Source organism: Ochotona princeps, chromosome 18 (assembly GCF_030435755.1).
Source record: "Ochotona princeps isolate mOchPri1 chromosome 18, mOchPri1.hap1, whole genome shotgun sequence".
Classification (NCBI taxonomy): Eukaryota; Metazoa; Chordata; class Mammalia; order Lagomorpha; family Ochotonidae; genus Ochotona; species Ochotona princeps.
In genome coordinates this window covers 10157139-10184843 of record NC_080849.1, presented here as the reverse complement: position 1 = coordinate 10184843, position 27705 = coordinate 10157139, and the positions used below count along the sequence as shown (strand labels likewise).

At 41.4% G+C, this 27705-nt stretch overlaps 2 protein-coding genes across 2 annotated transcripts in view; both read left to right on the top strand.

The window, feature by feature from the left end:
* The window catches only part of PHLPP1 (PH domain and leucine rich repeat protein phosphatase 1), a 196696-nt gene that overhangs the window by 102138 nt on the left and 66853 nt on the right, over positions 1-27705 (top strand). The window contains exon 4 of the mRNA XM_004579662.2: positions 13957-14123. Within this exon, the coding sequence (XP_004579719.2) occupies positions 13957-14123 (167 nt within the window). The remainder of the gene's footprint in view (positions 1-13956; positions 14124-27705) is intronic.
* LOC101524619 (small ribosomal subunit protein eS12) lies at positions 21259-21778 on the top strand. The gene has a single exon (XM_036497563.2). It carries the CDS (start codon positions 21338-21340, stop codon positions 21734-21736), a length of 399 nt encoding a protein of 132 aa, XP_036353456.2. The 5' UTR covers positions 21259-21337; the 3' UTR covers positions 21737-21778.

The following is a 27705-nucleotide window of genomic DNA, read 5'->3' as shown; positions in this document are numbered from 1 at the left end:
ATCTGAGTAAGTTATCTTTTATTGTTCGTGCATTTATTTATTTTTTATTTGAAAGGCAGATTTAAGAGAGAAGGATAGGGCAAGTTCTTCCATCCTCTGCCTCTCTTCCAAATGCCCACAGTGGCCAGAGCTAAACTGATTTGAAACTGGGAGATTTCTCCTGGTGTCTGATGTGTGTGCACGGTCCCCAGGACTTTCCCATGCTACAGGCATGGAGCTGAATCGGAAATGAAGCAGTTGGGATACAAACCAATACCCATTTGGGATGCTGGTGCTAGCAGACAGGATTAGATTAGCCTATTGAGCCTCTGTTCTGCCCTCTGTTGCTCCTAAAATGGCAACAACTTTAAACATTAGATGCAGGGAATAGAGAGTAACATATTTTAGTAATTGCAGATTTTAAATATAGTATCTTTCTCTAGTCTTTTTTTTTTTTTTTTTTTTTTTTTGATCTTTCTCTAGTCTTAAAAATCTGATAGAGGGAATTCAGAAATTTTAAGAAGTTCTTATGGCTAGGGACTTTTAAAGAACAAATGAGTCATAAAGGCAAATCATGAAGAAACTCCCCAGTTGGATATGATTTCTATATAAATTATGGCTATACTTTTCTTTAAACATCATAAATGAAGACTTATTTTTCTAATCATGTTTTTTTCTTTAGTACAGCATCCGTCCAGGGATAGTAGGTTGGGGATGTTGGAAAGAGGATGCGACTCAGTATATTTGGGAATAGGAGCTTGTGGGGAGTTTGGGGTGGCCAAGGCTGTAAGTAGAAGGGTCTTCTACTTACTTCCAGCTTCCACTTTCAGTTGTCTTCTGCTCCTCTTCATATGTCAGTATTAGGAAGTTACCCATTTAGTCACATTCAAGGTTACTATAAAGACAGTTATTTTTCCTCTACTTTGAGGAACAAAACATTCACTGAATGGATTGACTTTATATCCTGGTATTTAAATGAGAATTTATTTTCATAAGGATCTGAAAAAAAAAGCCAGATAGGAACATCTGAGTCTTGTTGTAAATTTTTTAATGACCATCTCTACCATTGAGTAGAAAGACAAAAGGAGGAGCCACGGTTATGCATAGAGGCGTGCTAGTTTGAGTCTCAGCTACTCCACTCCCAATCCAAATTCCTTGGGCCTCTGTATCCATGTGGGAGATGTGGAAGAAGCTCCTGCCTCCCAATTTGGATGGGCCCAGCTCTACAGCTATTTGGGGAGTAAGCCAGTAGATGGAAGATAACTCTATGTCTTTTCTTTGTCTCCATAACTCAAGTAAAATAAATATTTAAAAGAAAGACAAAAGGAGCCAAATATCTGTTGCTATTATTATTATTATTATTATTATTATTATTATTAACAACTATTAGATAAGTAGCTGGGAAGCAACTTTTTCACTTTCAGTTTATGTTTTTAGATTTAGCAATGACAAATGTTCATCCTTGTTCTAATTTGTTTCAGTTATTTTTGAGAAAATTTATGGAAGTTATGTACTACCAAGAATAGGGTCTTATATACATACTTTGTGTTTAGTATTGCTTACCAGAATAGTATCCAAGGAGTCCGAGCGAGCTGCCTTGGCAGGATTTCCATATTGACTCTAGAGCCATTGCTTAGATCCTAATTCTCAGCCTACATCAACAGCAAACATGCCAGCAATGCTGTATGCGGAGGGCCTTAGGTACATGTATGCAGAGGATCTTCAGAGGGCTTGGAGGAGAAGTCCTGTCTGAAGGCGGAGCTGGGGGAAGGGCGGTGACTGGAGAAGAGCTCCTGTCAGGATGTGGGGAGCACTTTAGCAAGGCACGCCTGGCTGTCATCTCTGTGGCCCACTTTTTAGACAAGCTGACTGATCCTCTGAATTCTTGTCAGATTTTGTCTTTCATGTGAATCTGTAGCCTCAGTCTCATTCTTAATTTAGAAGTCTTAGTCACATTTGTGACACTGTATTATTCCAATATAAAGTCTTTTTATTTCACATATCGTTAGGCCTGGATTCAGATCACTAAGTTAGTGTTGTGATTTTGACATCAGAAATGTCAGATATTTTAAGTAGAGATGATAGTATTGTAACACCATGCTAAATGCCTGTAATGCAGCTTCCCAGTGGTCAACCTAAGACCAGTCTGCACAGTCCTTCTATCTCCTATTATACAGTGAACCCCAGATGTCTGTTATTTCACCTGCAAGTATTTGTGTGTGAATATATGTGTGTGTCAAGAGGAGGCCTCCTCTTTTTTTAATATACTTTTGCTTTTTTTTAATTTATTATTATTTTTTTATAATCTTGACATAATTAGGGTAAAAGGTTCAAGCACTACAGGAAGATGGGCAAAACGATTAGTTCCATATTGTTTCCTTAATATATCTGATGTAAAAGGGGATTTTAAGGGAGAAGCCCCACCCAGTCTCCCACCCACCCCAGGTCCCAGATGTGGGGCGTGCTCCGAGGGTCTTGCTCAAGTGGTTTTGATAGTTCAACAGTTCTGAATTGCTGCCACTCTCACCACTCCGAGCACGATGAGGTTGTTGGAGAATCCACTGATTGACATAGTCCATCTTAGAGTCTCCATTTGCCCAATATTTTCATTGCCAGCATATAGCTGAGGTGGTTGATTGACTTGTTCTGTCCTCTGTCTTTTGATGGTTAGAGTTCTGAGTCCAGAAGCTCGATTTGGGGGATCCCCAAAGAAACTTTGTCTGAGGTGTTCCCAGACCAGATTCTTGTGTGTACTAGCAAGCACAGGGCCCGGTACAGTCCATTGCCCCGATCAGCTGGTCGTTGCAATTGCTGGGTTGCTTCTGTTTCCATCCCTGTCTTCCACTGGAACCAATGGGTGGTTGCAGTCCAGCCTGGTTCTGCCCAGCACATACTCGGCCCTCACATAAACCAGTGGGAGCTGCAGCCTAGTTGGAGCGACCCACAATAACCCCCACCAGGCCAGCCCCCATCCTGGTTTGCCAGTATGTGTGGCAGACTAGTCCAGTCTGTCCCACATCCCCTTCTGCTCTCATGCATGTCAATGGGTATTAAAACCTTGTTCCATCTAACCAGCTCAACTCTCCAGCCCTCACGGATGTTGTTGTGTATCTGTCTAGCCACCCTAGACCCTGTCCTAGTTTTCATGCCCTCCCGTGGGGGGGTGGTAACCCAAGAGGGAGGAGTCCACTATTTCCCTCCCCTCCCAGGCCACTCCCACTCCCAGATTATGTACTCTCTTGGTGGTTCTAGAGTTTAGCTTGACAGAACTAGCCCCCAGTGCCAACTTCTGCCAGCTGATGCTGTAGCTAAGCTCCAACAACCCTCACCCAATCTAATTGTAGATTGCATCAGTAGGAATAATCAGCCCAGCCTGATTTTTCCCTGATCTGGTCCACATGAGGTGCACAGGTGTAGCCCTGCCTAGTCCGGACTACCCACATCTCAGCTCACGCTCTCCAGTGGGACTAGCTGTCCAGCAAGGGAACCAACCCTTATTCCCCTGTCGACTCTGCCCCCTCCCTTCCTGATTCTCACATGTGCTGGTTGGATGCTGCGGTCACATCTAGCCCAGGCAGCCTCGTCTTGGGATTCCGTGTTGTGCACTGCTTTTGTCGCGACCGAACCTGGCTCGACCCACACTCTGTTCCAGCATTCGGATTTGCCAGTGGATGAAGTGAACTGATTCAGCCTGATCTGCCCCTGAAGGAGGCCTCCTCTTATGAATATAACCACAGTACCGTTCTTCATGTCTGTTTTTTTTTTTAAAGAAAGAATAAACAGCAATAATTACCATTTTACACATCTTCTATTCATATTAGAAATAGAATATTGGGCCTGGCATGATGGCTTGGTGACTAAATCCTCACCCTGAATATGCTGGGATCCCATATGGACACCAGTTTTTGTCCTGGCTGCTCCGTTTCCATCCAGCTCTCTACTTGTAGCCTGGGAAAGCAGTGGAGCATGGCCCAAAGCCTTGAGACTCTGTACCCATATGAGAGACCTGGAAGAAACTCCTGGCTCCTGGCTTCAGATTATCTCAGCTCTGGCTGTTGCAGCCACTTGGGAAGTGAAGCAGTGGACAGAAGATCTTTCTCTATGTCTCTCCTCCTCTCTGTAAATCTGCCTTTCCTATATGGATGTTGATTCAGGGGACAGCATTGTGGTATAATGGGCTAAGCTGCTATCTGCAAAGCTGGCTTCCCATGTGGGCCAGGATTGAGTCCTGGCTGCTCTGCTTCCCCTTCCAGTTCCCTCTAATGTGCTTGGGAATGCAGGGGAAGATGATCCAAATCCTTGGACTGTTAAACACATGTGCAAGACCCAGGGGAAGCTCCTGGTTTCTGTGTGGCCCACTGCCATTTGGGGGTGAATCAGCTGATGAAGGATCTCTCTAAATATCTCCTCCCTTTCTGTTCTCATAAGTCTTTCAAATAAATACATCATTTTTAGGTGTTGATTTAGGTGTCTGCTGAAGTAATTTTAGGAAAGGGAGTATTGTAAATTGCTCTTGTTTTTGTCAGATGGGGTTGAATACTCATTATTTATTGGCTATATGAAATGAAAAGTAGTTTCCTTCTAAGCCCATTTCAGGGTTCGGTATTTTGAATGCGAATACCGAAGTGATGGATTTTTGTAGTTAGGAATGCATGTGAAACATCCTCACCTGAAATGCTTGGAACCAGAAGTGTTTTGGATTTTGGAATATTTGCGTATGTGTAATGTGGTAGCTTGAGGATGGGGTCCAAGTCTAAAACATGAAATTTATTTTTGTCTCACAGTCACTTTACACATGTGGAGTAAGGTGATTTTACACAGTCTTTCTAGTGTGCTTGCATTTGATTGCAGTGTGTCATGGGAAATCAGATGTGGAATTTTCTGCTTTTGACTTCAGGTCATTGTTCCAAAGGTTTTGCATTGGCGAGCAGTTTGGAGTTTGGATTTTCAGATTAGGGATGTTCAGCCTGTGTTTATCTAATAATAAGTGCTCTTCTCAGTGCAGCCTCTTCAGGTTGGCCCAGTTGTGTACTAAAGAAAAAAGGATGGCAAACCAGTTTAGTTAGTGGAACTTGGTGATAATAAGTCCAGAGTTATAAAATCAGACCTCGTAAGTATTGTTTGTCTCCAGGTTCATCTGTGTTGATCAGTGGTTGACTGGCTGGTGGTTGTAGGTGGGTCATATTGGGAACCCTTGGTATTTACCACCATATTCTAACTCCAGGCCACTGGCTGAAGTGGGGGAGAGAGAAAGTCCCTATAGTGAAAGATCAGGGCTGTATTTCAGGCTGCTTAAGGATCACAGGAGATGAATAGACCTCAATTTTTAAATAAGAATAAGGTACATGGAAAAATCATTGAGCTTTTGATGTCTGATGTTTAAAAGGAGCATTTTCTTGTGCCATTTTAGGGAGAAGGGGCTCTGAGTTGTTGACATACTTGCAGAAGTGATGTGCTCAGCACAAAGTGTCTGACTGTGATTTCTTCTGCCTTTGCTGTTCTGTCCAAACTGGATTAGGATTCATTTGTAAAGTCAGCACCTCCTCAGACTTCATGAGGTATTGTTAATAATGACAATTTATCTTATTTATTTATCCTACTGAGTTGATGCTGTAGAGGTAGCAACAGCTGAGGTGTCCTTAGAGGCATGTCACAGTACCCCTGTGAGAGGAGTGCTGACAGCAGTTCTACAGCCAAAGGGAGGGTCTCTGGGAAGGTATTACCATTTTCATTTTGCAGATGAGGGACCCTCTGCTGCTGCCTTACTCTTTTTATTTAATTGTATTGGGTTGTTTCATTGTGATATGAAGGGCCTAGAGATTGAAATGGCAACTGAGAATTACAGAAACTGACCATGTTAATTAAGTACTACACCTGCAGTTGCCAGCAGGATCCAGCCAGCTTAATGGGATGATGAGAAACGTCTGTCTGCCAGCAGTTCCCTGCAGTGTGTTGGTGAAGGAGAAGTGAGCCTAGCCAGTGTGCAGTGATCACTAATTTTGAAATGATGACCAGGAGATAGTCAGGAAATCCTAGATGCCTTCTGAGTCATTCAAGTCAGATTAAATCAGTTTCGGTGGAGAGCTACTATTTTCTAATATCTTTTGGAAACTGATGAAGTATTGTTATATTAGGATCATAGCATATATTATTAACAGGATCTGTGAGTCTACTTAGGTTTTGAAATTAAGTTGTTTTAAGACCAATTCAAACATATGTAAAAATTTAATTCCTAATACATTCCTATTTATGTTGGGAATTGTTAATATTTTTAACCCAGAGGTTCAAATTTTTTCAACTGCTTTATCCGCAGATCTGAGTTATAATTTTATAAAGGAAGGGATGGCAGAATAGTTGTTGAATGTATTGGACCTTCATTATTAACTTGGAACTTGAACATTGATTTATTTTGTTTTACATACAAAACAAGTAGCTTACTTACAATAGAATGATTTGTATCTGTCCTTAGTTATTTTAAACTAGCCGAGTTATGATGTGTGTCTTTATGGTTCACTTGTCCTTTGCGGCGGAGGTGCCACCTTTTAGGGATTGCTGCTGGGACTTTCAGACGTTCTCAGGTAGTGGCGTTCCAGCAGGTTGTTTACATGTGTTTTGCCAATAAGGAAATGAGGAAGGAACTCTGAGTTTAGAATGCTCTCCACCCATGCTGAGTTCCATGTTTTTGTTGTTGCTGAGACACAATGGGATCTGTGTGTGTGGAGGGAAGATAACTGTTGGACTGACACGATTTGTGATTTTGGAACACTGTTGACACCATCTCCTCTGACCCGGTGAAGTTACTTTTGGCTCATCAAGAGTGAGGTGCCAGCTTGGTGTTTTCAGATTAGGCTACACAGTGAGCTCGCAGGACAAATAGAATTGCCTGTTTTTTTTGTTTGTTTGTATGTTTTGTTTTTAATTCATTTGAAAAGCATGGAGAGAGAGGGGGAGAGAGACAGAGATCTGTCTTTTGGTTCATTCACTAGTTGACTGCAGCAGCTGGGTCTGGGCCAGTCCAACCCAGAAACCTGGAACTCAGTCTAGATCTCCCATGTGGGTGACAGGGACCCATCACCTGCTACCTCTCATGATGCACATTGGCAGGAAAGTGGGATTGGAAACAGAGCTAGTACTGAAACCCAGGCATTCCAATAAGGACAGTGGTTGTCTCACATAGCATGTTAACCTCTGTGCCAAACACTTGCCCTTGGAGGATTGTGTTCTTTGCCTTGTGTGTGCATTAAACCATTGTATATGCACATTATTGAATTATAGTTTGGATGTCTTGTCTTCAGCAGCATAAAGTTTAGTGCATTCTTCATACAAGGCAACTAGTGAATGTTCTATCAGACATGTCACTCTGGGTAGCTTGATGGCTGTACGGATGCTAATTCCTCATCCTCAACCTCTCTGCTCTTGGGATAAGGAAGGTAGGGATACTTTGCAAGGTCTGTTAGTCTCTACTTCTCTGTATTGATTTTTCTAGATTCTTACTGTCTTGTGCTTGAACAACAAGTCAGACATTTTGTTCTACACTTTTCTCCATGGCCCTTAATTTTTGGATCCCTTAACTGTATTTTAACTGGCACTTTATAGCCCATCATGATAAAGCAACACTCTGCTTCCCTTTTGAATATTCTTTCTCTTGGAGTGTCATCACTTATTTCTGCAGTTAGAGATTTATTTATTTTTATTGGAAGGTCAGATATACATAGAGGAGGACAGACCAAGGAAGATCGGAATTCCATCCAATGATTCACTCCCTAAGTGACCACAACAGACAAAGCTGCGCCAATCCGAAGCCAAAATCCAGGAACCTCCTCCAGGTCTCCCACACAGGTGCAGGGTCCCAAGGCTTTGGGCTGTCCTCAACTGCTTTCCCAGGCCACAAGCAGGGAGCTGGATGGAAATGGAGCTGCCAGGATTAGAACCGGCACCCATATGGGATCCCAGCATGTTCAAGGCGAGGACTTAAGCTGCTAGGCCACTAGGCCGCCGGGCCCTATAATTAATTTTATAAGAAAGCTTTTTGTGTCTGCTGTTAAGCAGATTCTATAAAATGATCATTGGCACAAGATCAAGAGATAAGCTGTCATTGTGGAAAGGTCTGGAGTGCTTGCTTCGGCAGCACATATGCTAAAATTGAAAAATTCTGGAGTCAAGTTGCGTTGATAAGTTAAAACTGAAACAAGTAACAGTATAAGAGTGTGTCAGTGATTTAAATTATATGCCCCCATCTCATTCCTTCTTAAAGCATTTTGGCAGAGGTGGGCAGTGAAACCTAAAAGTAGGTCATTTGAGGTTAAAAATTGTTTAGGGAGCTCTAGTAACTTCGCAGAGACTGTCCCTGTAACCAGGGGCATAATTTCCCAAGCCACTCAGACTGAGCCGCAGCAAATAATGACTCATAAGGCCACTTCACAGCAGTCTTACAAGTGGAGTTATTTGTGCTATTTCAGCTGCTGTGACCAAGCTTTTTAGGGTCATCTGGCTTAATTTTGAGCATGCTGCAGGTATAATAAACGTAAACATAATTTTGCTGCTGTATAGAGGGAACTAACAGACATCACATGAATATTATTACTCTGAAGTTCCTTTGGCCTATAAAAAATGGTTATCCAGTAAGCAAATTATCAAGAACAGTATGATGCATTGCTTCTTGGCCTTTTGGCTAAGATCAAGTGAAGAATGGTATGATGTAGAATTTAGTCCTGTTGCAAGGGAACATGACAGATTTAAAGGGTAATGGAGATAGTTAGGGATAGAAAGACATATTGGCTTAGAAATAAAGTTTAGCGGGCCTGGTGTCATGGGTCAGTTGGTTAATTCTCCCTTTTGCAAGTGCCAGGATCCCAAATGGATGCCAGTTGTAGTCCAGCTGCTCCAATTTCCATCAAACTCCCAGCTTTTGTCCTGGGTAAGCGATGAGCATGGCCCATGTCCTTGGGACCCTGTACCCCGTGGGAGACCTGGAAGAGGCTCCTGGCTTCTGGTTTAGAATCAGCTCAGCTCCAACCATTGCAGCCATTTGGGGGGTGAAACAATAGATGGAAGATCTTTCTCTCAGTCTCTCCTCCCTGTAAATCTGCCTTTCCAATTAAAAAAAATAAATATTTAGAAAGACCAAAAGATACAGCTTAGGTTGACCCAAAATAGAAGTCACTTTTCTCCTAAATGTCTTTAGGAGAGGCAAAGAAATTACTTTTAGGAAAGGGTCAAGCTGAAGAGGAAAAAATGTATAAAAGGCTATTAAGTAAAAATGTTATTATTCCTGTTATTTTATTTTATTCTGCAGTATCCCTTGGACATACTTTGAGGGCCACATGAACTTCACTCTCACATATGTTTATAAATCATTTGAAGACTACATTGAGCAGGTCATTGGGATCCATGTTTGTGTTAATGTTTCTCCCAGGGTATATAGGTGGGAAAAATCCAGTTAATTTATCAACCTTTAAAAAAATTGTTTTATTGTTAATACAGACTACAACTGGCTTCCTAATGCATGGTTAGCTCACACTGATTGAAAGCGTGAACCCACTAATTGGTAGCTCATTAATAGTCTCTGTTCCAGCACACTCTGGATGGCTGTTCAAGGCTAAAGCACTGGCCTAGACACTGAGCTCTTTGTTCCATAGATTTGTATTTTGGTTTTTTGGCCGTTAGTGCACCCTTGGCGGACTGGAGAGGCCTCATGATCCCACCTAATTTGTATTTTTAAAAAAGATTTACATATTGCAACAGCAAGAGAATCAGAGAGAGAGGCAGGGACAAAGAGAGAAAGATCTCCCTTCTGCTGATTCACTCCTTAAATATCCACAATAACCAAGACTGGACCAGGCCACAGCAAGGAGTCATCAGTTCCATCCTGGTCTCATACTTGAGAGATAGAAACCCAAGTACTTGGACCATCATCTGGTCCTTTCCCAAATTCATGAACAGGGAGCTGGATTGGAAGCGGGATAACCTGGACTGGAATTGGCACTCCAGAATTCCAGCACTGCAAACAGCGGCTTAGCGCATTGCACCACAGCAGCATCCTCCAGGATTTGTATTTGGTCTAGGGACATGGGGTCCACAGAACCTCCCCTGCTGTTTGTAAAATGAGAAAAATGATTACAGGTACTTAGTAAGTTTATCAGGGCTGATACTATTTAGTCCCATTTAAGAACGAAACAGAAGGGTTGATTGATACCACGTGATAGCCAGGGACAGAGCTGCAGACTGAAGCCTGTGTTGTTCTCCTGTGCCAATGCTTGGATGCTAGCTGTGTCTTTCACTGTCTGGATGTCCGTAGGCATAGTAGAAGTACACTAGTTTTTGTGGCGACTTTCGGAATTCCTATTCTGTAATGAATATTTGAGGCAGATTTTGAACTCGTGCTTTTTTTTTTCTTACTTTGTTCCTAGGTTTCTGTAGTGTTCCATACTCTAAACTTTTTTTTGAAGACTTATAATGTATTTGAGATGTGGATTGGGGGCAGGGTGGGGCAGGTTAAGAGATCCTCTATCGTTGATTCATATTCCAAAAGGCTGCTGGGGGCAGTCAGGTCAAAACTGAGAGCCAGGAACTCCATCATTTTCTTCACATGATAGGTACTCAGGTGTTTGAATGGTCCTCCCCTGCCTTCAAGGCACATGAGCTGGAAGCTGGCCTGGGACTCAAACCAGCGCTCTGACACAGGATACAGGCTTTCCATAGTGCCTAACTCTTTAAGCCACAAGGGTAGTTTCTTTCTTAAAGGGTTGGAACAGGTTTTTCCTATTCAGAAGAATTTATTTTCATTCATTGGAAAGGCAAAATGACAGAATGAGAGAGAGGGAGCTATCAGTTGATCAATAAATTAATCTGTCTTCCGTTTTATGCATTGTGACACTTGGGGGTAGGCCTGGCAGCCGGAATCCAGGAACTCTGTCCCCATCTGTCACACGTGGCGTAAGAGCTGAAGCACCTGGGTTATCTTCTGCTGCGTCCCAGCGTTCACATTGGTAGAAATGTGGATCAGAAGCATGGATGGGACTCAGTCCCAGGCCTTAGGATATGGTATGTCGGCTTCCCAAGTGGTGGCTCTAAACCCACTCTACCACACCCACATTCACCCTTGTAAACTGAAAGTTTTATGAGGTGCTCACCCAGTTGGACATGCTCTGTGAAACTGGAGTGAACAGAACTCAAGATGTCACAGAGTGTCACTCCCACAGGCTTCACCCTTCTCTGACATCTGTATTTGGTGTGCAGATGGGCTTCTCTGCTTCTCTTGTCTGTCACTGCCTTGTCTCCATCCTAAAGGAGCTACTTGTAATTTTCTTTGGTCTAGTTATGTCATTTTATCATGAGAACTAAGGAAACTCCTTCTGGCTAAGATCTGAGCTATGTTCAGGGCTAGACCCAAGCTATGTTCAGTGCTAGACCCATAGGCTTGGAGTTAATGGTACTTCTTTCAGACTCTATTATTGTTGCTGCTTTAAGTATGCGGCCTTTATCTTTGAAATGGGTAAGTCCTAACTGTACTGATTTGTTATGGTAAAAACAAACATCATGTGTTGAGAGTTGCCATCTAAAGGGGAGCATTGTAAGCTCCACAAGGTCAGGGTTGTTCTGTTTTGTTCAGATATTTCGTGCTGGCGCTTGGTACAGCCCTCAATGCTTTTTGCTGGAGAGTGGGTCCTGGACTCTTTCATGTGGAAACTGCCTTGAGGAAGACAGATTACAGGCCAACTGAAGCATCACACTAAATACTCCCTTTGGACAACTAAGAGAAAATGATTAACTGTCAGGATGTGTTGCTTCCTTTTTTCTTTCTTTCTGATTCTATTCTAGACAGGTGAGAGGGAACCACATTAACAAGGCTGAGAGCAGTTGTGAGGGAGCTGTGGCAGACCTGGGGACATGGGTAATGTGAACATCAACTCAGCATGCCGTGGTGACCACAGGGCAATGTGCTGCCAAGGTGACCATGAGAGCTACCATTAGCTGCTCCATTACCCAGTCCCCTGCCCTGGCAACAAAATGGGAGAATGAAGTGCTTCCACCAAGACCAACCTGGGCATGCCAGGATCCCATCACAGAGAGGGAAAAAGCACTCTAGCTGAAAGGATTTGCTTGCTCTTCAGTGAAAACTACCAGCTGTGACTTGCTGACACAGCAGCTGAGTCCTTTTCAAAGGTACAAAGAGGAAACCAATTGTATGTTTCTCATAATAAGTCGTCTTTATTATTCTCACTTTTCTCCCCAAGTACTAAAAACAGTAAGTTAAAATGTGAGTACAGGCAGGCAGATAGCTCGGGAGCTACAGGGAGCCAAGGACTGCCAACACTTGCACTGCTCCCGCTGCCCAAATCCCATTGTCCTCTGTGCTTACGCATCAGGGCTGAAGGCTCTCACCCATTCCCCATCATGCAGTTCAGCCTCACTGTTCGTCCCATACCTAGATGCCACAACACCTTTTTGGTGGTCACACCAGGTGAGCTGCAACCCAGTGCAAACCCTGCTTCCTCCGAATATTTATTCGGCCTGGTATCCTGATCTCCCAATATATGAATGGGCTCATGTTTGTGGAATGGTGAAAAGCCAATGAAAGCTGAATTGCTAAAATATGAACTTAGCCTTCCTCCTGAGCTCACTGAAGATGGACACTGTCCAGTTCTTTTCACACTTGGATCTTTTAGCTTTCCTTTGTATGCTGTAGCTTCTCTCTGGCCTCAAATAGATTATCAATATAACCATTAGTGTTATTTTTTATGTAGATTTACCTCTATATTTTTGGCATCAGGAGAATTACAACAGCTATAAAATGTGAATCATTCTGTTTGAACTAGTATTCATTGTAATGATGTTAGTGATAATAATAAGTTAATCTTTGCATTCAGTAAATATTTCTGTATGCCAGGCATGAGATTGGTACCCTTTTTATGCCTGTTACACATGTGAGAAAACTGGAAGTTGGTTATTTCTGTCTGTCAGTGGTGGTGTTAAAATGTGCGTCTACATGCCTTAAGCCCAGAGCCACACTCCCAAGAATTTGTGTCTTGCTGCCTTCTATAATCAGGGTAGAGAAACCAGGGGTTATAGAAAAGACCATTATGTTGGTGACAGATCAGAAGGGATGTTTCTGTGTTAAAGTGAGAGAATCCCTGTATTCCCACAGCCTCTGTGAGGAGAGGAGGTACCCTGTGTGTCACAGTAGAGCTGAAGCCATGTGCCTTGGCACTAGCTGGCATTGCAATACAGGAGTACTTAAGAGAGCATCAGAGAAGTGCAGGCTGCCCAGCATTTTCTGTTCACAGTGTGCATTGTTGGTCTGTAGCCCTGGGATCCTGGCCATGGTGAGAATCATTAAGCCAGAAAGGCATTGTACATCTCAGTAGGTGTTTAGTTAAGTTTTACGTTGAGACAAAGCACAAGTTTTTAAGCGTCTCAACTGATACTGTGAAGAGACAACCAAGAAGTTTGTAACATGTGTGTGAAGGAATCTGGTTATACCATACTGCATTTATTAAAGATAGGGATGAGACAATTGATAGGTACTATCATTTTTGTGTATTGTTTTAAATCATTATATACAAAGGCTTTCAGAGATTCAGTTTGGATTTCAGCATCTTTCTGTATTCTAAAATCTTGTGTTACTGAAAGTTACATTTTCTTAGCATGGATATTTTCAAGAATAAAACTTAGACATTGAAGACCTGTGTCCCCAACAAACCTGATGGAATGATCTGTGCTCTTGAGAATCTGCCTCCTAGGCTAGGTTCCAGAAACATCCTCTAGCAGGAGACTTTTATGGCACTTGGCTCCTTTTTGTACTAAGTGAATAGCCTATGGATGTTTTTGAACCACCAGTGGTTACCTGTATAGAGTGTCGTGGTTACCTGTATAGAGTGTCGTGCTCCCAATTGGAGTTTTCTTATTTCTATGCATAGGAAGTAGTTTTAGGAGAAGAGGATATTAAAATTGAATTGTGTTTTCATTTCCCTCTAGGTTGCATCCCAGCGCATTAGCTCTGTGGACCTCTCGTGCTGTAGCTTAGAACACCTGCCTGCCAACCTCTTCTACAGCCAGGACCTCACTCATCTCAATTTAAAACAAAACTTCCTAAGGCAAAACCCAGGTCTTCCATCTACCAGGGGGCTCAGCGAACTACAAAGGTGAGTGCACAGAATGGGTGGATCATACAAGGAGGAGGCTGGATTTGCTTTTGGTTGTTTTTTTTTCTGGAATATTCTGACAAAGTTATATTGTGTAAACTTTCATGGGCATTTATTAAGGAAGACATTATTTCTCATTCTGAAACATTTTCCCTTAAGATTCCTGCCTTAGAAATGAATGATTTTATGGTATTTACCGGCTGGTTTGATTTGGATAAGAACAATTCTCATTAAGCCTCTTTCATGCTTCAATTTATCTTCAGCTGTGAAGTTAATAGCATTTAGTGTACTACTTCAGAACTTCAGAGGTTTGTTCAGTTAAAGTAATTGTTTTGAAATTTGCGAAGGGTCAGTTGGGGTGTGTGTGTGTGTATGTGAAACCAGGCATTTCTTCAGAAATATAAGAAGCAAGAATTACATTTGTTAACACTGTTATCTAGGTGGTTACTATGAAGATTTTGAGAGTTATATAAATAGGATCTGTTCCCTTGTAACGGGAAAAAAGGAAGTCATATCTCTAAAATGGTTTAAGAATTTGCCATGTTAATTTTCTTTCTGTTTTAGAGTAATGATACAGTCTTGCTTCTATGGTAAATTAGACCTCTGATAAATATTTGTTGCAAATATATGAGACTATAACTTGTAAGCAGATAATTAATATTTCATTTACTTTTAACTGAATCATATTTGTGCATATTTATTTTATATTTTTTAATTTTTATTTTAAATTTTGAATTTGATGGTACAGTTCTGTGGAGTCTGGGATTCCTCTCACAGTTCTGTGGAGTCTGGGATTCCTCTCACCCCAGTTCCCACCCTGACTGATTTCCCCATATCGTCACAATAGCACAGTCCTTCATAAGGAGTTAGAATTCCATCAGTCTGCTATTTAAGTGTGCCCCAGCATTGCTGATACAGACAATGTTAGACAGTCCAACTCTAGACATGTCCAACAGTTCCACTGGGAGTTCATCCCCGACTTGGAATTTACATTTAACATTGCTGTGTCTGACACTGTGAGTGAATGTTTGCTCATACATCATGTAGTTGCATTAGTTGTTGATCAGTGAGAACATACTAGGTAAGTGCATAATACACGTATTTCCATTGTTAACACAATTTCAAGAAATCACATATGTTAATAACTGATCTCATTGTAAAATCCTTCAGGTAATGGAAAGTGTCAGTCTCATGTGGGAATAGTTTTGTTCTCATTTTAATTTCTAGTCGACAGCTGGAAGTCTGTCATTGACAACAAATGGCATCAGTGTTTTTTTTTTTTTTTTTTTTTTTGAGGCAGCATCTCACTTCATTTTTAAGAGAATTTCTGCTAGATTGTGTGACTGACAGTGGTCGGGGAAAATAGTGGCTAGTGTGGCTCACATCTCATGATCGTACAGGTGTTCCCAGGATTGCCGTCACGCTTCAGTGTGCACCAGCAGTGCTTCACCTGCGCCTGATTCTATCATCCTGAAAATGAAAAAGACAAGTTACTCAGGGGCTGAGATGTGATTAAAATAGCTTTCTTGCATAATCAAGAATGCTCTTAAGTGGGACCAGCGCAATCGCATAGTGGTTAAGGTCCTCGCCTGCAATGCACCGGGATCCCATATGGTCGCTGGTTCTAATCCCGGCAGCTCCACTTCCCATCCAGCTCCCTGCTTGTGGCCTGGGAAAGCAGTTGAGGACGGCCCAAAGCCTTGGGACCCTGCACCCATGTGGGAGATCTGTAATAGCTCCTGGCTGCTGGCTTCGGGTCCCCCACCAGGGGCCTGGAATCCTTTCTGTCTCTGAACCTCACTTTGGCTTGCTGCAGACACACACTGCACGAGGGTATGGTGCTAACTCAAGGGGTTGAGCGCTGCCATTTCCGGGAAGACCTGCATTGTGTGTTCTCTTCCTGGCTGCAGCTCTTGCTCATTGTGGGCATTTGGGAGCATTCTGTCTGTCTGTCTGTCTCTCTCTCTCTCACTCACTCACTGTCCCTGCCTCCCCAAAACAAAAACAAGCATACCAAATGACATTACCAGCTTAACTTTATAGTGTGTAAAGCAACGAGTTTGATATGTTTAGTTTTTGACAATGCAGTAGAAGATTAGCTTTATTCTTTTGTTGTTTTAGGCATAAGGATTGGTAAGCCTAGGAGTCTTGATATGAGGATTGTACAACTGGTAGGGCTGCTGCTCTTACCCGTCGGGGAAAAAAGCAGGCTGTAAACCAATTTCTTTTCACCACTTCCATGTATGAGGTATTTGCCACATTTGTTATTGCCGCATTTTCAAAGTAGTAAATTTTTAAGATATACATAATGTCAGGAATAAAAATTATGTATCTTTAAGAAAGGCATCATCAGAAATCATTATTGTACGTTTTTATATTTGTACAATAAGTGATGGTCTTGAGATCTATTTAATTGCTTATTTGTATGGATTTGCATGTGAAAAATTTGTGCTGATCTCTAGTGTATATTTCACAGGGAATCTGTAAGAAGTACTAAAGGGAAATTTGGGTTTATATTTTTACCAGAATGTCAAGGAAATAATTTTTAGATGACAGTGTTTGGACAAATATCCAGGGAGAATATGTTATTCTTCCTATTGCAAGTTTTTGCTTTAAATGAATGAGTTATTTTCAAAGAAGAGTTAAATTGGTGTTTGCCCCAGCATTCTAAATCTGGAAAGATGGCATGCTGGTGCACAGCGCACACACATGGGTCAGCAGTTTCAGAAGGGAAACATTGTTCTTGGAACTAACACTGTTTATTTTTCCTTTATTGGCGCTGGAACTCTTCAAGTTAGTTTTCAAAATAGGAGACACAAATATCAAAATAAGTTTAGATGGTTGTAATGACTGATTATATATGTCACTAATAACTATAATGTCTTATTTAAATTTCTGCTTGTAATAGTACTAATGTCAGCTGAAAGTGCATTTAGATGACCCAAGTAATCTTAATGTTTTTATGTTTTGCAGCAGAGAATTTTAATACAATGTCAGTTTCTTTAGAATCAATGCTATATTAAGGAAAAAAAAATTCACTCTTATATCTTAACTTTCTTTACTATGGTGGCAAAGGAGTATGTATTTACACCAAATTATGTTGGTGTTTAAGCATCTTAGCATATCACAGTGATAAATTTAGCTTAATTCTATCAGTTTTTAACATTTATTTATCATGTAAGTATAAGTGAGGCAGAACCTTACTATTACCTTCTAATATTAATCTCCATTTGTGTCTGAAAAATTGATATTTTTAAGAAAAAAGCTTATGGTTTTTTTTTTTCCATGTACATAAGGTGAGCCTGTAGGAAAATGGTCTTAGAAAGTGTTGACACCTAAGTGTTCCATGCTGGATTGAGCAAAGAGAGCCAGTGGTGGGAAAGTAAGTAAAGTTTGGGGAAAACAAAGGAAGATAATATTTATTTGAGTAAGAGAGAGAGGGCTTGCAGCCACTGGTTCTACTCAAATGATTCTACACAGCTGGGGTGGCTCAGCTGAAGCCAGGATTTGGAATTCAAGCCAGATATCCCACCTGGGTGGCCGGAGCACCACTGTTTAAGTTGTCAGGACTGCCTTGGGGGCCTTTATAGCAGGAAGTCGGCGCCAGGAGGTAGGCCTAGAGTCAGATCCCTATTTGCCACCATGTGGAATGTTGGTCTCCTACTAACTGATACCTTAACAACTAGACTGAACACCTGCCGTAGTAAGCCATTTCAGCAAGGCCTGTTTGTATGGTGTTTCAGCTTTGGCTTTGCCCTTCTGGTGATGAGAAAGAATGCTGCTTTCCTCTGGGGTAAGGTGGATGTCATTCACACAACTTTCTCTCACATGTTAAGGTAGAAAGGGAACTCAGCACTCTTTCACTTCCTGTTTCTCAGATGGCATATTTTGGGGTAACATTCTGCTGTCATTGATAACAGATTGGGTATCAAAGAACTCTTTTATCAGGTAGATAGTGTTGAGCAAGAGAAGTATAGAGAACAAACTCCAAGTTTGGTGCAATGCTTGACAAATGATCATTGAAATACACATACATTGCTGAGTTTTATGTGTGGCTAATTAGATGGTTATGAAGTGATTGCTTTTAAAATGGAAATGGACTCTAACTTTTCCTTTGTTCTGAATGCTTCTTGGTCATCACTTCTGTCCGCTTACACCTGCCATCTGTAGGGAACTGGTACAGAGAAACAAAGGTCACCTAGCTAGCAATCCAAGAGTGGAATGCACTGTCACATGGAGAATTTTAATTTTAATTTCAGTAGAATTTGAGTTTTAATGCCTAGATAAAATATATCTGTGGAGTTACTAGCAGAATTTTTTTTTTTAAGATTTATTTGTTTTTATTTGAGAGATATCTTCCATCTACTCGTTCACTTTCCAGATACTTACAGTGGGCAGAGCTAAACTGATTCAAAGCCATGTTTTTCCAGGTCTCCCACATGGGTGCGGGGCCCAAGAACTTAAGCCATCACCCACTGCTTTCCTGGGGTTCCAAGCAGGGAGCTGGATTGGTAGTGGAGCAGTCTGGTAAAAAACATTGGGTTCAGCAGAAAGAGGTTTAGGCAGCTATACCACCATGTGGGCCCCTAGCAGAATTTTTATACTATGTGTGTGTGTGTTTATGTGCATGCACAGATATTATGTTACTGATGGCCCTTCAGAATTTCATATCTTGTGCAATAGTTAAAAGAGCCTATTTTTGTAAGAAGTATAGGTAATTTGCTTTAACTTTTATTTTTAGTATTTATTTGTCTTCATCTACTTGAAAGACAGGATGATAGGAGTAGGGGAGAGATCTTTTATCTGCTGGTTTACTCCCAGATGTCCGTAATAGCCAGGGCCAGGCCGGACTGATGCCAGGAACTTGGAACTCCATCTGGATCTCACACATGAGGAGCAGGAACCTAAGAACTTTCCAGGAAACATTATCATGGTGCTGGATCAGAAGAGAGGCTACAGGCACTTACACCCCACTTGAGATGAGAGGCAGGCATCGCAAGCCATGGCTTGACCCACTGTGCCATTATTCCTGGATGTGCCTTAACTTTTTAACATTTGATACTGCATTTAAATTTTTCTCTAATCATTTGTACTGTAGTTTCTGTAAGGGAAGAGTTGATTTCACTCTGTTCCTTTTCTGTTAACCTTGTTTGCTCTGCTTGGCCTGGAAGTCCTAGAGGACAGGAATCAAGCTCCTTCAGAGCAGAGGTCAAGTGATCATGAGTACATGGGGTTGGAAACTTGTCTTTCCATTTGGTACCATGTTCAAATATGCCTCAGCTGTGTGTAAGAATTATTTGTAGCAAGCTGTAGAAGGAAGTCAACTGGTGGTCATTTTATTTCTCTGGGTGAAGATACAGTGTGCACAATAAGATGTTTCAGAAAACAATACATCAGAAGACTTGTGGAAATGATTAGTACGGGATAGTGTGGGCAGGAGATGGCACTGCCTTAGGAGAGTGGATTAGAACGGGGACAGTGAGGGCAGGAGATGGCACTGCCTTAGGAGAGTGGATTAGAACGGGGACAGTGAGGGCAGGAGATGGCACTGCCTTAGGAGAGTGGATTAGAACGGGGACAGTGAGGGCAGGAGATGGCACTGCCTTGGGAGAGTGGATTAGAACGGGGACAGTGAGGGCAGGAGATGGCACTGCCTTAGGAGAATGTGCCTTACTCTTCACCCTTCACTGCTTGCCGTGTCAACTTAGCCAAGTTCTACTTCATCCTCAGTCCGTTGGTTATTTCCCAATTGCACATGTCCTTTTCCTTGTCTGAATTGTTATCTTTTTTATACTTACTGTATTCATCAGTTATTAGTTTTTATAATAACTATTTAAAAGCTCTTGAAATTGCCTGTGATTAATTCTTTGAAAGTAGAAATGGGACTTCTGGTTTTTTATTCATTCCTTTCCAGTGCTCCCCTGCAGTACATAGGTGTGTGTGTGTGTGTGTGTGTGTGTGTGTGTTAAAAACATTCATTACATAGAACTAAGAGAGTTGATCATAAATGTTTCATAAGAAGCATCTAAAAATGCTTTGAGCTAAGTTCCCAAAGTGACTGCTACAAGAATGAATGTAAATCAAAAAAGAATGTTTGTAAATCACATTACCTTTCATGGCACCCAAAGATTAATTTCAAGGAATTTAGGAGTGTGTGATTACTTTTAGGGGCTATGGTGTAAATGAGTTTTGCATCATCTGAAATAAGGTGAAGATTATTGTTGAATGAATTGAAGACTTGGGACAAAGATGTGATTTGATCTCTGGTTTAATATGAAATTTATTTCAGCTGAGAATAGGGGAGGCAGCAAAGTGGACTTTATTGGGAGAAACAATAAAGTTGAGTAGAGGGCCCGGCGGCGTGGCCTAGCGGCTAAAGTCCTCGCCTTGAAAGCCCCGGGATCCCATATGGGCGCCGGTTCTAATCCCTGCAGCTCCATTTCCCATCCAGCTCCCTGCTTGTGGCCTGGGAAAGCAGTTGAGGACGGCCCAATGAATTGGGACACTGCGCCTGCGTGGAAGACCTGGAAGAGGTTCCTGGTTCCCGGCTTCGGATTGGCACGCATCGGCCCGTTGCGGCTCACTTGGGGAGTGAATCATCGGACGGAAGATCTTCCTCTCTGTGTCTCCTCCTCTCTGTATATCTGGCTGTAATAAAATGAATAAATCTTAAAAAAAAAAGTTGAGTAGAGTATGCAAGGATGTGGGTGTAATAGAATGAAAGTTATGGAGAAATGAGAGACTAATCATGCCTGGCATTTATCAAGTACCTTTCTTCTTAGAATGCTCACATTTCCACATTTTTAATCCTCACAGAGTAGAAAACACAGTCTTATTTCCTATTCTCTTCTTTTGAGGGATCTTAGCATTCCAAAGGTATAAAATTACTATTAATTATTTTCAATCAAAGTTCACAGTTTCAGTTTTTTATCAAAACATTTTAGTTTTTCCTTGCACCCCTTTTAGTAGAGAAATGATATTTTTTTTTGAAAAATGATAATTCTTTAGGGTATTGAAATAAAGAGTGGCATGTTGAAATGTTTTACATCTCATTTTCTCAATTTAGAATGCAGTACTTAGGACAATACCAGTTTCTTTTAATATATTCTGCTTTAAGAATGTAAAAGTTAGCTCTTTCCTGTCGCCGCCGCCGATCCGTGCGGAGGCGAGGCCCGAGTGCGTTCAAGATTCGGCTTCACTCGTAACCCACCGCCATGGCCGAGGAAGGCATCGCTGCTGGAGGTGTAATGGACGTGAACACTGCTCTGCAAGAGGTGCTCAAGACCGCCCTCATCCACGACGGCCTCGCGCGTGGCATCCGTGAAGCCGCCAAAGCCTTAGACAAGCGCCAAGCCCACCTCTGTGTGCTAGCATCCAACTGTGATGAGCCCATGTATGTCAAGTTGGTAGAGGCCCTGTGTGCCGAACACCAGATCAACCTCATTAAGGTTGATGACAACAAGAAACTTGGGGAATGGGTAGGCCTCTGTAAAATTGACCGAGAGGGGAAACCCCGTAAAGTGGTTGGCTGCAGTTGCGTAGTCGTTAAGGATTATGGCAAAGAATCTCAAGCCAAAGATGTCATTGAAGAATACTTCAAGTGCAAGAAATGAATAAATAAATGTTTGGCTTATAAAAAAAAAAAAAAAAAAGAATGTAAAAGTTAAAAACAAATGAACTACTAACTACTGGAGAAAGGGTATGGCTAATGTAAAAGAAAAAAACATTTGGTACAAGTGCTGCTTAGAGAGAGATAACCTTGGGAAGGAATTTTCATACTGGGATTTGGTGAGGCTTGCCAAATGTTTAAGGAATTTCATGGAATGTATGGAATGTCCCTTTTCATCAGTTAACTGTTCTCTCTGCTAACTGCAGTGCTGGGGGCTGCTTTCTCATAGAGCTGTGCTTTCAGATGCAATTCAGATCCTCTTGGGAAGCTTTCCATTTCATCGAATTCCCATTTTTCTACCCTGAGCATTTGATCAAAAGAAAGCCTTATGGAGCTTAGGGCTGTCTGATTGTACAGTCTCCTTGGCTTATTCTGCCAACCTCACTTCTCACAGTAATAGCCCATTTTCTCTCTCCCTCATACACCACAATTTGAAGAGAGGAAACAAAAGGTTTATTTATCAGCTAGGCTCTATAACATTACAGTTTGCCCTGTTGACCTCTTAGAATCGCTTACAATGTTCTTTAACTCCTTCTCCCCACTTTTATATAACTTGACTGTTATATTCTGCCCAGTTCCAGTCTTCTGTGCTTTAGTTGAGCTCTTTGCTGTATTCTGGAAACTTGAACCTAACTGCAAGAGTTTAATGCTGAATAGTCATGCAGATATTTGCTCTTTTAAGTATTAATCAACCCTTCGCTCTGCGTGGCTCTTAGGCTACAACAGTGATCATAAAGTCAGAGGGCTGAAGTTGTTTATTTTGCGTTGTCAGTGGTGAAGTGTTCTCATAACCCAAGAATTGAGAACATGAGGACGGTCATTATTGATGACTTCTGAAATCATCCTTTGGTTGCCAGCATGAAACCCGCTCCTGGAGGTAGCATGCTTCTTGCTGGTCTCTCATCTTCCTCTTGTCAGACACGCACCCCTGACCATGGCGTTCATGCAGACGACATGTAAGGGTAACTTCCAAAGACCCGTGAGAGTATCTCTTTTCTTGAGTGACTGTCATTTTGATGCTGCTAACTGTCCTTCTGCATAATGGAGCTTATAATGGGAGGAGTCCATTATTGTTTAATTTCCCAGGGGTGTGTGAGGATGAGGACACTAAAACTGGCGGAATGGTTGATAGTGACCTTGGTTAAAAGTGGGACACGCCCATCCCTCCCTGAGATGTTTTTTGTGCTTAGTAATTAACAAGAAAATCATAGGAAAAGCTGAGTTTTCAAATTTTTCTATCCCCTAATGTTAAATTTCCTGCCAGAATGTATGGTCTCACTCTTTACTTTGTGTGATTGTGAACGTCAGGGAAAGGAACCAAGGAGAGGGGATGTGTTATCTGATTTCTGTGATACACAAATCTGCATTCTAGGATAGATTACTTCACTTGATTCAGAACTTTCCATGGGTGAGTACTCACATCTTCCTCTCCAGGTGCTCTGTGGTGAGCACTCTTCCAACTGCCCTTTCAGCCACCGAGGTCTTTCTTCTTAATAACCTGCCTTGCTAGTGTTTCCCAAACATGTCTTGCACATCAGTGTTTCCCACATAGGTTTCAGGACCACCTGCCCAAGAATCGCCTGGAAGTACAGGTCCCTCTTGTTCATCCCAGGCCTGCAGATCAGAAGTGCAGTGATGGGGCCCAAGAATGCTGTACTGAAGTGTTCTTCCTTCTGGTCCCCATTTGCCTATTCTAGTCTTGCTCACATTCCTTCAGTAAAAGTGAGTTTTCTCTTCTGTAAATACTCATGATTTGAGTTTGTGAAGAGTGAGATTGTTCATAATGTAGGCTTCAATGCTTTTGTGCATAGAGTATACAGAGTGAGAGTGATGTTCAGTCTATAACTTCTGGATGTTGCATTTTTATGTTTGTGAGTTTGTTTTTGTTTCCTATTTATGTTGTGCAGTTTAGACTACTTGGGCCTAAGCATGTTTTCATGGTCATTAATCTTTGGCTTTTGCTTGTGCTGAGTTTCTTTTCCTTAAGTAACTCAATACCCTTAACACAGATGCTATCTGGTTTTCATTTTATATGTTCTTAGATGACACAACTAGGCTTTTATCCAAATATGCTGTTCGACTCTTTTCTCCTTTGCTTTAGTATGAGAAGTAAAACTCATGATCTATTTTCTACCTTTTACTAAAGTCTTTTTACTTTCTATTTGTCCTGTTAATGTACTTGTTAATATTAGACTACTCTTGAATAATATCGATAGTTGAGTGGACTAATTATGACCAGATCTGTTGTTGAGAGTATGAAAAAATAAAGCCATGGAAGCATTAAAAGAAGCCATTATGTAAGAGGAATATGCCTGAATGTAGCATAATATCCTTATTATTTATTTTGATTTTTTATTACCAATTTATGAGAATAATTAAAAATGGTAGATTTATGCTGCTTATGACTTATTGTTTTCAGGAAGTTAGTACAAGATCACCGTAGATCTAGTAGTGCTGTCTCCCTATTAACTGCGTCTTAGGAGTGGTTGGTTCTCTATGTGTTGTCTTTCTAGATTCACAGGAGCTGTGTCTTTGTTGTTGTGTCCATAGGGCTAACCTAGCTCAGGATCTGGCAGGTGATAAATAATTAGGAAGTTCTGCTTGTTTGAATTGCTTTAAAACAAAGATTTAAGAATAAATAAAATTAAAAGTTTCTCTTTAGGGAATGCTTTCATTTGCCTTTACAGAAATGGACGTTGTTACTATTACAATAGTGTTTTCTCTTTATTACTTTGCAGAAATAAAAACTTCTGGCTTTGCAGGTCTGTTTTGTTTTGTTTTGTTTTGTTTTTGACATCTGTAGCAATTATTTTTTTTTTTTAAGATTTTATTGTTATTGGAAAGCCGGATATACAGAGAGGAGGAGGGACAGAGAAGAAGATCTTCCATCCGATGTTTTTACTCCCCAAGTGAGCCGCAACGGGCCGATGTGCGCCAATCCGAAGCCGGGAACCAGGAACCTCTTCCGGGTCTCCCACGTGGGTGCAGTGTCCCAAGCTTTGGTCCATCCTCGACTGCTTTCCCAGGCCACAAGCAGGGAGCTGGATGGGAAGTGGAGCAGCTGGGCTTAGAACTGGCGCCTATATGGGATCCCGGGGCTTTCAAGGCGAGGACTTTAGCTGCTAGGCCACACCGCCGGGCCCTGTAGCAATTATTTTCATCAAATCCTCTCCTGACTGTACATTTTCAGTTTTTACTTATCTAAAAATATACAGGTGTTTTATTTTCTGGTTATCTGGGAAGATGATACGGTTCATGTGCTTGTATCGAGTCATTTTTGGTTAGGATTTCAGTAGGGCGGTTTCTGTTTATTTTGGCTGCAGTATTGAGAAGCTTGTTTGTGTCACATTAGCATCCATCTGCTGCCAAAACTCTTAGAAGATGATGGCAGATGCTTGGGGCAGGAACAAGGCTGATGGACCACTTGGTCCCTGGAACAAAAGGATGTGCAGTAAGTTCATGTAGATTCATTTCACGAGTCAGAAGGGGATGACAGGAAAAGCATTGCACCAGGAAACTGAGAAGAGATGAGAGTTCACTCTCAGGGCAGTAGAGCTGGGTGTGTGGAGAGCCGTGTGAGAGCCAAAAGGAGTTGAGTCACTCCCTGCGGGATGGTACTCCCACACACTGTGCGGCAGACTCAGAGTGCAGCCACAGGCAAGTTCAGGAGTAAAGTGGGACAAAAGATAATCTTTATTTCCTTCTGCATATAGGAGAGCTTTCTTTGCCAGTTAGTTTGGTTCCTTATGTTACTACTACAACTGTGCAGATTGGCCTTGTATCATGCCCAGATGGGGTAAACATAATCAAACAGCTGTAGGATTAAGTTCCAAAGTGAGTGAAGCCCGACACTAAGGGAATGAGGTTTGAGGAGACTGTGGAGATAAGTCAGCACATTGCTGACCGATGGCTGCCTTTCATTCCTTTATTGTTGTTTCTTTTGTGCCAGGGATTTCAAAACATTCTACAACATATTTGAACCCCTTCCCTAGATTTATCCTTTTAAAGAGAAAAGCTAATGTAGCCTTCTTGAAGCACTTTGTTGATTCAGAACCACAAGGTGGGCTCTTCGGAAGAAAACCAACATACACTTGGTTTTATAAATTGCCTTGATGAGAAGGAAAGCAAAAGTGTGTGTAACCTGTTTTCTCAAAGTTTTCTTCTTTGTGTATCTTGCTTGAACAGTACTAAGTTTTTTGTCTTTTTTCCTCCCTTCCTGTAGTGTATAAAATTCATTTAAATTGAAATGGAAAAGGAGTATTTATTAAATAAATGGTGATGCCATAATTAGAAAAATAATATCAGGTGAAATTAAGTTTGAAATGTGAAAAATAAAATGCATAAACCTTAGCAGGAAAAGTAAGAGAACGTAAGTGTTCTGTGTTCTGTGTTCTGTGCTGCTTTGGGGTGGTGTGAGAGGAGCTTTTCCTACTGGAAAATATTGCCTAGTGTGAGCAAATAAAAAGTTAAAATTTGTATGTGGCTGAAGTCACCATTAGCTGAGTGAGGCAAAGCTCAACAGGAGGTTGGAAGGGAATATTTACAACAATGATAGTTCCTCTTCAAAGAGTACCTACACACTGGGCAGCACAAGGTGAGCAGCATAACTAGCAAAGTGAATGGAGTGAAAGGATATGAATCTATGTTTCACAAAAAGAAGACCATCCTCATTGGTAAACTGAGCTGATTGTCAAAATAAGAACAGTTAACAGAATGTTAACTTCAAATGCTAGTGAACACAGCATACAGGAACCCAGCTCCCATGACTGACTGGGCATTATGAATTTCTACAGTATTTTTGTAATGTTGCAAAACGTATGAAAATTTCAAGTGTACATACTCTTGGGCTCATGCATTATGCTCTTAGCAATAAAGCTCCCCAGTCCCGAGGCCATTGTGTTTCAGTTGTCAGAGGTTTCCAGATTGCATCAATGTAATACAATACACAGCAGCAGGGTCTGGGAGCGAACACCACAAGCATCAGTCATGTTTTTAGAGGCAACAAATGAATATTCACTTCACTTCAGATCAGCATTGCCTTTACAATGAGAGGTCTTTGCATTCCCAAAATGTTTCAGATTTCAGAAATAATGAATAAGGGATGAAAAACCATAAATATTGCTAATTTTGTGATGTACAAACAGATATGTGGCCAGAATATTTCTTGTGGAATTTTAACAGTGAAAAACTGAATAATCCTGGAAGTACACCTGATGCCAGTCAGTGCAGGGATGCAATGCATTATGGTACTTCTGTACTCAATGTTATGTTGCTGTCAAAGCTTGAGTTGGAATTCTACGTACTGACTCAAAAAGAGGTCTTGTACTAGATGAGAAAACAAGTTGTAGGGAACAGGTATGTGGTATAATCCTACTCCGAAAAAGAAGAACACCCTGTCTCTATGCATTGTGTGTTTTGTAGAGCAAAGCTAATTCTGGTTATCTCAGCTGACACTGGTTACCTCAGCAGAGTGGGGTTTGGAAGGAAGTAGGAGAGATTGTTAACTTTTTCTTTAATTAAATGAAAGCAGTCTTTCTTTCCCAAGCAAATAACTGAATCCTAGAGAGCACTGAGGACCTAGAGACTATGTGGGTAGAGCTGCCCTAAACCCTCTAGGGATCCAAGTGTCCTTATAAGGCAACACAGGTACCCAAACCAACTAGACTTACAAGTTGGCCTCAGAACAGGGCCTTCAGTACTTAAAGTCTAATAATTTTCAAAATGTATTTGCATGTTTTCCCTATATGGAAAAAACCCAAGTTAAACAGGGCTGTTACTATCAAATGGAAATCCATTCACCTTGGAAAAAAAATTTTTTGAAATAATTGAGCCATTTGTGGTGAATAATAATTTGGGAAAACAGTAATTCTTCTCCACCAGAATCATTGACTAAAACAAGTATGATTTTCCAAG

Excerpts from the sequence above, each read along its gene's own strand:
- LOC101524619 (XM_036497563.2), top strand. The coding sequence starts at position 21,338 with ATGGCCGAGGAAGGCATCGCTGCTGGAGGTGTAATGGACGTGAACACT.